The sequence below is a fragment of the Gymnoscopelus microlampas genome (assembly GCF_963454915.1).
Source record: "Gymnoscopelus microlampas genome assembly, chromosome: 22".
NCBI lineage: Eukaryota > Metazoa > Chordata > Actinopteri > Myctophiformes > Myctophidae > Gymnoscopelus > Gymnoscopelus microlampas.
Window position 1 is genome coordinate 17,222,731 of NC_139959.1, and position 11,042 is coordinate 17,233,772.

An 11,042-nucleotide genomic window follows, 5' to 3' on the forward strand; every position below is an offset into this window, starting at 1 on the left:
AGTTTACACGCAAACTGTATGGAATATCAAAACCCTGTTTGACGGTCATTGTCATTTGTAGCCTTTGTGGCACCCACTATGGGTGGAAGTGAATCGCCTTTGGGACCCTCAATGTGTTGATTCAAATTTGGTACAGATCGTATACAGGCCCCTCCCGCAAACCAAATCATAGCCAATCGGAACGGAATCAGAAAAATCTGTGACATACATCTTGATCTCCAGAGAGAATGAGAATCAGACTACAGTATGCTTTGAATTTTGATCGGCAGGAATGTCAAGTATACAGTGAGTTGTAAATAGTTAAGCAATTTAGATAAAAGGCGCTGCAGAAATGCAGACCATTCACCACTTCTTCCTGTTTACAGAACAGATGGGCCGGGTTCTCCAGAGAACGTCCATCTCTACCAACATCAAGGAGCGCCTGGACTTCTCCTGCGCTGTGTTTGGACCGGATGGTGGACTGGTGTCCAACGCCCCACATATCCCTGTTCACCTGGGAGCCATGCAGGAGACTGTTCAGTACCAGGTACGTAGTATACAGTGTGTATGCATAAATGTGCATGTGTATGAAGTGCTGTAATTGGCCTGGAGGGATAGACAATTTGAGCATTTAGCAGATGTTCTTATCCAGAGCGACTTACAATAAGCAAGGTAATCACGTACATAGAATGCAGAGAGACAATGTAGCGCCTCAAGGAAGGAAGATCCCAGGTAAACCAAGAACCTACCATCAGTCTAAACAATATACTATCGAAATAAAATAGTATATTTCCATAATGGAGTATATGCTCCACTGTAGCCATATGTTGGTCAATCGCTAGCATCAATCAAGGCAGAGTTCATGAATGGCATCTCATCCGCCGTTTTGGGTTGTTTTGTTTTACACAAACTGCAGCCTGTGTGCATGCATGCACTCACACTTTGAAACACCATGTGTTCTATTCTCTTGTCCCCTCCCTGTGCAGATCAGAGCTTTGGGGAACACTCTGAAAGAAGGTGATGTGATTCTGAGTAACCACCCTTGTGCCGGAGGCAGCCACCTTCCTGACCTCACCGTCATCACCCCGGTCAGTGTCTCTCTCTCTCTCTCTCTCTCTCTCTCGCTCTCTCTCTCTCTCTCTGTCTCTCTCTGTCTCTCTGTCTCTCTCTATTCAAAGGGGCTTAATTGGCATGAGAAAACATACGTTTACATACGTGGAACAAAACAGTTAATCTCACCCCTTCTTTCTCCTGGAAATGCTGATTTCTGTCTGCAGAAAGGCTTTACTTTCCATTCTCTTCCCTTCTACCCCCTCTCCAAGATCCTGCTCCCCATTTAACTGCACTATGTCTCCTGCATAACATTTCCCTGTTCCCTCCTGATAACCACCTTTAATTCCCATCTCTCCCCAGGTGTTTAGAAAAGAAGTGAGTGGTGCAGTGTTCTTTGTGGCCAGCAGGGGGCACCATGCGGACATTGGGGGGATCACACCTGGCTCTATGCCCCCCCACTCCACCTCCCTGCAGCAGGAGGGGGCCGTGTTCACCTCCTTCAAACTGGTCACTGGAGGGGTCTTCCAGGAGGAAGGTACTGTAACCCACAAAAACCCACAGGACGCTGCTTTTCTTCTGCTCCAAGTTTATGAATTTTGACGTTCTCACTGACCGCGCACAGACGCTCCGCTCGTGCATGTGATACCGCGCACGAGCCCCTAGGGTGACCAGACGTCCCGGTTTGGCCAGGCTTGGCTTGAACAGTTGCGCGCAATACAGCACGTGTACGGACGCTTTTTTGGTGGGTTCGGTGTGTAAGAAAGTGGTTCTCAAACTTTTTAATGTCAAGGACCCCCAAATTAATATGTATTTGGCAGGGACCCCGATACTATATTTATGTTGTTAAATGTTTCCAAAACATAAAAACCTTTTCACATTTTGTTCAAGATTATAATTTTTGGGTAATTTTTTTATAGCAGATCGACAAGCTCACAATGAATTGCATCATTTGCATAACGAGTAAATTGGGGGAAAATAATAATAATAAAATAAACATTTTATCAGAAAATGTAACTTTGGGGGAGGCCTCCGGAAACGCTGCATTCGTTTCAGATATTATGATTGGTAAATATGGGTGTAACAATACTTTTTAACAACGATACCATACGTATCATGATACTTGGTTGTCGATACGATACATGGACGATACGGGTTAATTTAGAACGATACGATACGATTCAATGATTTAAAATCGATATAGTAACTATTTACCAATGTCACGGGCCAGTTGGGTTGTCATTAGCACCAGTTTCGAGAGCCAGAGGAAATTTTGCACTCTCCGCAATCACATTTACCATGAAGTACTGGCCTCTGTGGAGATACTGATCTCATTGCAAAACGCTGCACACATTGCAAAGAGCATAAATTAACCAAGAGACTGAAGGCAGACTTTCTGTGGACTTCAGAGACTTCAGACAAGTCAGACCTTCTATGATTTGTGTAAATCCCAAGAATCCACGGTATCTGAGGAATGCTGACTAAAAGAAACATTGCATTAGCATCACCATGACTCTGTGAAAACGGTGTGGGTTCTTTGGTGCTCTCTAGGGGTGCAACAGTAAATGGAACTAATTGATTTAATTGATTATAAATAAAATAATACATTTTTTTTAAATGGCAATGTTTGGGTGAAAATATGAAAATTGGCTTTTGTTTTCTTTAAACTTTTTTTTATTAGCAAAAATTGCCGATTGTAGATTGGCTATTTTTGTGTGATACTGTTATATAACGAAGTATAAAATAAGAAAAAAGGTTTTAAAAAAAATACAAAATAAAAGGAACTAAAGTAACAAATGTTTTTGTCAAATAACAAAAAGTTACTAAATTAATAAAGTAACTAAATTAACTACAGTATTTATTCTAAAGTAGCTGATACAAGCTCACAACTGTTTTTTTTTTTTTTACCCCCTTCCTTTCACTTCTTCCTCCTTTCCTCCTGTTCCTTCCTGTGTCCTCTCCATCATATCAGCTGTAACTGAAGCTCTCATGGCTCCGGCCCAGCACCCAGGCTGCTCCGGAACGCGGAATCTCCATGACAACCTGTCGGACCTGCGGGCTCAGGTGGCGGCCAATCAGAGAGGCAGCCAGCTGGTGGGGGAGTTGATTGACAGCTATGGGCTGGCTGTGGTCCAGGCCTACATGGGTTACATACAGGTGAGAACGGTTTGGCTCAGCCTCTCACATGTTTGCTATGTGTGTGTAATAGTACTGCTGTCTTTGTGAGACACAAATACACGGTAAATAGTGTATTTATATTGTGTGTGTGTGTGTGTGTGACTGTGTGTGTGTGTGTGTGGGTGTGTGTGTGTGTGTGTGTGTGTGTGTGTGTGTGTCAGAGTAATGCAGAGCTGGCTGTCAGAGACATGCTGAAAGACTTTGCCCGTCGGCGGCGGCAACAGACCGGCTCCTTGGAGGTGGAGTCAGAGGATCACATGGACGACGGAACACCAATCAGATTGCGGGTCCAGATCAACGAGGAAGAGGTGGGCGGGGCTAATCTTGCCGCGATAACAAAAAACACGATTCTTCTGCCAGATGTGATTCAAACAGTGTTTAAACCATGGCTCCTCAACAGTTGGGCCGTCAAATCTTTGTGTGATAGGAACAATTCTTTTGTTTGTTTCGTTTTTACATTAACCACTTGAACCATAGAAGAATCCCTGGGGGGAACTTTTGCCAAAAATAGCAGCTCTATATTCGCCCTGGGACGCTTTGTGAGCTTGTAGATTGGCTATTTTCAGCAAAGAAATTAGGTGCAGAGGGAAAAAAGAGCGTTAAAGTGGTTAAATGTCTGAAAATGCACATTAACTCATTTTATTTAAAAAAAAAAACGTTTAGAACCCAAGATATCATCATTTGAAGATTTGCTGCTCCATTCACTTTTTTTTTACTATGTATTTTTGTCTGGCAAAATGTTTAAAATAGCAAATCTGCAAGCTCACAAAGCGTCACATCGCTTTTGGAAAAAAACGTTCAGAACCCAAGATATCATCATTTGAAGATTTGCTGCTCCATTCACTTCTTGTTTAAGTTATTACTGAAAAAGACTGTATCTCCGCTCATGAGCACTTTTTTTTACTATGTATTTTTGGCTGGCACAGTTCGCAATTATTTTTTTATTCCATTGGCACTGAATTAGTTAACATGAGTAACATGAGAACATGTTGTAAACAAATCAACAGTAATTTACACAGCACTGATGATAGTGCTGTAAAACAAGTCTATGAAGCTATCTATGAAATCTATGAAAAGGTTAATCTGCAACACAATTTTATACAAATTATAGTGGGGGTCCCTGCTTCATCTCTCTCTCTTAGCTACAGGGTTCTTGGCCTGAAAAAAACCTTGAAGACCCCTGGTTTAAACTATAAATTGACATGAAAATCGAAGAAACGAGCTACGGTGGTTTTATGCGAGTGTCAAGTGCTTCTGTCCGGGGATCTCCATGGGGCTATTTTTGAAACATTTTTGAAAAATGGCAGTGTACATATTAACTTGGCATTAAAATGTGTTAGCAGTTCAGAATGAAAGTAACGTATGTTATGTCCCTGTCACCCTGCAGGGCAGTGCGGTGTTTGACTTCACAGGAACAGGCACAGAGGTGTGGGGCAACTGCAACGCTCCCCGGGCCATCACGCTGTCCGCTCTGATCTACTGCCTGCGCTGCATGGTGGGCCAGGACATCCCCCTCAACCAGGTACAGTTGCTACCAGGGGCCCATCTGCGACCGCGGTAGCACCAGATGCACCAGACGTGTTCAGACACATCACAGTAGTGAAATACATTGGAGTCAATGAGAGCTGACTGGACCAGCTTGTGAACAAACACTATTTCTGAACAATTGCGTCCTTTGTCAGCTAATCGGTTCGGGAATATAAAATTAGACATAGTACAGGTTGTTTTCTAATCACTTGTTTTTCGATGCACACTGTATAATTTTATTGAGGCAACGAAACAGCGGCATGTATCATTTCTGGCTCAGCAGTATCGCAAGATTTGGTTGTCAGGCTGTCAATGATCGACAGTCTCGCGATACTTTGGCACGTTCAGATAACTCAATAACATTATATAGTGCACACATCGAAAAGTAACTATTATTTTCCTGGGCTGAGTATTTTACAAAGGTTGCAGTCGTTCAGAAATATGGTTTGTACATAAGCTGGTCCTCTTGGCACTCATTGACACAAATGTATTCCAATATGGAACAATACAATTTTTAATAAAAATAAAAGTAATATAATATATGACTCTTGATACAAAGTCATACGTAATATAATATTATAACTTCTTAAAGGAGTAATAAGTGATAAGTAACACATTACCTTCCTAAGTAATATCTAAGACGTTTTCAGATATCGTGGATATAACACAGAAAAATACAATGTAATAATTTTGGGGTCCTTGACATGAAAAGGTTTAAGAAACACTGCCCTAGGCAGTAGACACGATGGTGAACACATGCTGTGTTTTTAAAGAGGGAGAGTGGTTAGTCATCGTCCTTTTTGTACCGGTAGTTTGTTTGATTTGATTAAGATTAGCAAAGTAGCAAAGCTGAGAGGGAAGGCGTCGAGGGAGCAATTTGTAACCCTGTTTCAAAAATTGCTTTGAAAGTAAAGTTTATCATTATTATTATTATGGCCACCTCTGTGCTTTTGTGTACTTTCTACTTTGCTTTCTTCTTCTTCTTTCTAAATTGAGCTGATGGCTTTGAACTTTTCAAAACATAATAAGGACAATCAGACAGATAATTTAAAAGCTTTCTATAAAAAACATACCTCTATACTTATCTGTCTCCTTTCCTCTTTGCCTTGAAATTGCTTTCATGGCTTTGAACTTTCCATTGGCACAGACCGGTAGCCTGGCATTGCCAGACTGATCACGTGGGATCACTCACAAGTTCCTCCACCGTAGAGGAACTTGATCCCACGTGATCAGTCAGACAACAGACCGGGTGTGCGTGCGTAATTATCTATGGCCTATTTTATTATTATCAATTCACTTTTATACACAGCAAAAGACAATGCATATGATTCCATTCATAAACACAACCGTTCCCTTCCTCCATACCCAGGGCTGCCTCACTCCAATCAAAGTTATCATCCCCTCGGGCTCAATCCTCCAGCCTTCCCAGAATGCAGCAGTGGTGGGCGGAAACGTGCTGACATCACAGAGGGTGGTTGATGTCATCTTCCGGGCCTTTGAAGTGTGTGCCGCATCACAGGTGAGGAAGAGAGTATTTAAAAACAACCACTTGATCCCCACTCAGGGAGGGGGGGGGGGGGGGGGGGGTTATGCAGTTCTTTTCTGTTTGTTTGCCAGGAACAGTTTACTCACATGTAAGGCTCCTTAATTCAGTGGTTCTTAAATTTGTTCATTTCAGGGACTTAGGGATGTCCGATATTATCGGCCTCCCGATATTATCGGCCGAAATGATTTTGTGCCAGGATACAAGATGTATGTTGTGTTATATAGGTTTAAAGTGGTTTAACTGACTTTGATGCTATCATGCAATATTAACACATTTTACTGGGGACCCCCTGGAACCCCTTCAAGGACCCCTGGGGGCCCCGGACCCCACTTTGAGAACCACTACATTAAGTAGGATATGGATCAAAGTTTTATTTTGTTGACAACACTGTTCAGAAGTTCAGTTAGATGGTTTGTCTCTCACAAATGTGAAAGGAATAATATCAAAGGAAAGTATATGTACCATATTTAACTTAGTATTGATCCCTTCACATAGTAACTGTATGCATTTGTCGTCAGGGCTGCATGAACAACATTTCCTTTGGCAGTGAGAGGAGTGGATACTATGAGACGGTTGCCGGGGGAGCGGGGGCGGGGCCAGGCTGGAGTGGGCGGAGCGGCGTGCACAGTCACATGACCAACACACGCATCACCGACCCGGAGATCCTGGAGAAAAGGTGGGCAAAAGATCAAAAAGACAATGTTTAAGGTCACACTGTGTAACATTCATTTTAGTTGTGTTTTTAGCGTCACCCCTTGTAGCTCCGCTGTCATACAGTTTTTTTCTACATCATATGGAAGTACCGCTCATAAATTAATGCTAGAGGGTCCTCGGTAGCGAGGATATTTTGGAAGGCAACAAGTTGTCAGAAACCATATTTATTAACTGTAAAATACATGAATAAATACATTTTCCGGTGCCTATGTCATTTTGGTGCTATGGGCTAGGCTAGGGCTATACTGAGTGGGTGGGGTCTAACGTTCAGAACTCAGAGCTGAGCCGTAGCGAGTATGAAATAGTTTTGTCCTCTAAGTACTTTGTTCGTTTGTATAAATGCTGAACAAAGTTCCGCTTCGTTTGGAGTATGCTGCAGGTTCAAGTGTTCTGTTCAGTTCTGTTGTGTGCATCTCGTTGGCAGGTATCCAGTGGTCTTGGAGCAGTTCGATCTGAGGCCTGACTCGGGGGGTGCAGGGAAGTACCGCGGCGGAGATGGCGTGATCCGCAAACTTCTCTTCAGGAACAAGGTCGTATTGTCCGTGCTGACCGAGAGGCGCTCAACCCGGCCCTACGGCCTGAGAGGTATAACCTTTGACCTTTCCCTGTTCAAAAATCACATGCCTTCATTTGGATGTTACAGTACCATGTTGTGACCACTGTGTTGTGGTGGCTATTTTGTGTTTCCATTAATCACTTATGCGGTCAACAATGGTTAGTTGACCGGGGTCACCCTGCGCTCTTTACTGGCGTAGTACTAGTCATGCAGTAAAAAAAATAGAAAATTAATACATTTAATAATGTTCTTTCTTTGTGTCTTTCCCCATGTGTCCTTCAGGAGGGGAGAGTGGTGCAGCAGGTCTGAACCAGCTCCATAGAGCAGACGGCAGAGTCCTCAACCTTGGATCCAAGACCACTGTCAGTCTGGAACCAGGGGTAAGTGTGTGCGTGCGTGTGTGCTATTAATACTTGTGAGGGCTAAATGTCCACACAAGTATTGCAGAATTTGAGAAATATACATTGTGAGACAAGAGAAATTGTTATTTTATGGTTCATTTTTTTTCTTTTCTTTTCCACTGTTTTTAACCATAGGTGGGTAGTTTGGCGTACAATTAGGAAAAGATTCATGTTGGGTTAAGGGCCGTTCACACTGAGCACTATAACTACAACTATAAAAATGATCGTTTTAAAAATCCTCCTAAGTCAAGTGGATGGCAGAGTTCACACCGACTATAAAAAAAAATACAATCGTGAACGATATAGTTATAGTGCTCAGTGTCAACAGCCCTTAGGGATAGGCATGGGGAATTTCGAGGTTAGGGTTGGAGTTATGCCTGATATATAATTTACTTTAGTTGCGCCCCTGTATCGTGCAACGACACAGGGACGATCTCCTATCAGATTGTATATCAGCTATTTTCAGCTTTGGGTTAAACATTACAAAGAATTCAATGGCATTCATAAATCGCTGTCTTAAAATGTATGTGAACATGCGTGTGTGTGTGTGTGTGTGTGTGTGTGTGTGTGCATGTTCTTGGATGCCTCTCTGACTATGGGGTGATGATAACACCTCATGCATTATACACACTATACCCTTTAACCCCTGTCTCCCCCTGCAGGATATGTTCTGTCTCTACACCCCTGGAGGAGGAGGTTATGGGCCGGCGGAGGAGGAGGAGGAGGCCAACGGGGCGCCGGCCAACAAGCGCAGGCGCCTGATCGACTCCTTCCCCGAGAGAGGCAGCGTGTTTGAGTACCGCATGGCACAGGAGGCCGTGTGACACACTACTAACAAGACAGGGAGAGATAGAGGATGGAGAGGGACAGAGGTTTGTGAAGGCAACTTAGAGCAGTGGTTCTCAAAGTGCGGTCCGGGGACTCCCCCAGGGGTCCTTCAGGGGCAGCAAAGTAATTAATGTACCATCAAAACCATTTAAAGCATTTTAACCCTATATGCATCAGCTATTTTCAAATTATCTTGAAAAGATGAGAACAATTTTGAATATTTTTAAAACATTTTTAACCACACAAATCTTGTATTGGTGGCCGTGGCAAAAACTATATTCAGATGGGGGTCCGTGGTCAAATATATATCAGTTTGGGGGTCCTTGACATTAAAACATTTGAGAACCACTGACTTATCACTGACCTTTTTATTGATCCGGGGGGGGGGGGGCATCCCGGGGGGGGGGGGGGGGGGGGCATCCCGTAGTCAATGGCATTACTGCAGTTATGAAACATAGGAGATAAAGATTGGCGTACCAAATAATACCAATAATAGAAAATAGGAAAAAGAGTCAGCAGATGGTAACACAGAGGTATTAGGAAAAGATGACCAGAAACCAGGTATACTACAGAAATCTTGCTTGGCCCCTTCAGCACTTGGGTCTGCCTGGGTATTAAGGGCTGTTCACACTGAGCACTATAACTATATCGTTCACTGTTTGTTATAGTTGTGGGGTGTGAACTCTGTTATCCACTTGACACTTTTTATAGCCCGGTGAAATAGCTATTAGGTGTAGATATAAGTGTAGTCAAAGTGCACTAATCGTATATTAACGATTTAAGGTATAAAAGAAAATGGTTCAAAATGTACATGTACAGACAATCTACCCCGGTAATGTAAGTAGAAGAGAAGTGGATAGTGAGAAATATACAACCTACAGCTTGAGGAATCTGTGTGTGACTCAGCTAGAGAAAGAAGTGGCATGGCATACTTTACCAAAGATGGAGAGGTTGGGGGGGGGGGGGGGTATTGCAATGGATTTCAGTCAGTCAGGGTAAGGAGGATGAAGACGAGTAGAACCACTTTCCACTGTTTATTCTGCACAAGACAAATAAAACACAGCTTGTCCTTGAGTTACATCTGCATATCTTGAAACTCATTTTGAAACATTTTTCTTCTTTCTTTTTTTCCCCTTCTTTTTTGGGGGGAGGGAGGGGCATTTTTAAGCCTTTATTTGAAAACGAAGAGAGAGTAGGGGAATGACATTCACTACCAGAGTCATGCAGTAAAGACATGCATTAAATTATGCTAGTGCCAGTTCCATTATATTCATAAGAACAAAAATCATAAAAATAATTTTCACGCTGAAAACATTTTAATGCCCCCCCTTTTCAGAAAATGCATTCCCCCTTTTTAATGACCCATTTTTGCAAAAAATACGAATGGTTCCAATGTGTGAATTCGTAAGCCAAATTACAGTAGTGTAATAGTAGGCTATGGTTTGTCAGTGCCTTCTGGTTTAATGTGCATCTTTTTTTCTTTCTTTCTTTTTTAATGTCTTTAATGTCACCACTTTCCTGAATTTCCCCTCATGGATCAATAGAGGTTTACCGTATCTCATTTTCTTACAGAAGTTGATGTTAATGCCCCACCTTTAGGGCTTGCAGCCTGGTCTAGGAAGAGACTGATCAACTACTAAACACTTTCTAAACACTTTCTAGCGACCTTTTCATCATTGACTGTCCTTCAATCCTTTAAGCCAATGGGGAGACTTCCCCGAGACTTCCCCATACCCTGAACGACTGCCGTCCTCCCATAGCCCATGGGAAAAAAAGTGTGTGGTCGTCGCCACCAAACTAACTATTAAAAAAAACTGTGTGGTGTTCGCGGCGAACTTGTGTTTCCTCCCTGGTCTCAGTAGACACGCCCCCTGCTTCGCCCCTAGTCATGCAGTACTCTGTGTGGTCCGTGGTGGAAAATAATATTTGGCGGACCACGGGTCCATTTGGTTCCGTTCGGGGAATTTGGAGAGAGCAACCTGGTATTAATGTGACTGCGTCATCATTTCTTGTTTCTATTGTTAAAGCCCCACTTTCAATGCAAAAAAGGTCCCCTTTTGCTTTTGGTCATTAACCACTAAAGCTTGCAGCAAGTAGTACACATTTATTTTCATGCTGTTTTAAAACTGTAATGTTATAGAATTACTTTGGACAGTGAAAACAAGAGGTCTCTGTCAGTGTTTCTGATTTCTGGTTGATTTCTGGTTGAATTGGTAAAACACAAAAATAATACACGTGGCCCACCCATCTGACCACTTAACGG

General features: G+C 42.7%; 1 protein-coding gene across 1 annotated transcript in view; it reads left to right on the forward strand.

Moving 5' to 3' along the window:
* Nucleotides 1-9,137, forward strand: part of oplah (5-oxoprolinase, ATP-hydrolysing) — a 35,173-nt gene extending 26,036 nt beyond the window's left edge. The window contains exons 18-28 of the mRNA XM_084048448.1: nucleotides 366-526; nucleotides 966-1,067; nucleotides 1,393-1,567; nucleotides 3,002-3,186; nucleotides 3,369-3,515; nucleotides 4,595-4,729; nucleotides 6,104-6,253; nucleotides 6,799-6,956; nucleotides 7,419-7,579; nucleotides 7,833-7,930; nucleotides 8,614-9,137. Of these exons, the coding sequence (XP_083904574.1) occupies nucleotides 366-526; nucleotides 966-1,067; nucleotides 1,393-1,567; nucleotides 3,002-3,186; nucleotides 3,369-3,515; nucleotides 4,595-4,729; nucleotides 6,104-6,253; nucleotides 6,799-6,956; nucleotides 7,419-7,579; nucleotides 7,833-7,930; nucleotides 8,614-8,775 (1,634 nt within the window). The 3' untranslated portion in view covers nucleotides 8,776-9,137. The remainder of the gene's footprint in view (nucleotides 1-365; nucleotides 527-965; nucleotides 1,068-1,392; nucleotides 1,568-3,001; nucleotides 3,187-3,368; nucleotides 3,516-4,594; nucleotides 4,730-6,103; nucleotides 6,254-6,798; nucleotides 6,957-7,418; nucleotides 7,580-7,832; nucleotides 7,931-8,613) is intronic.
* The last annotated feature ends 1,905 nt before the right edge of the window (nucleotides 9,138-11,042 follow it).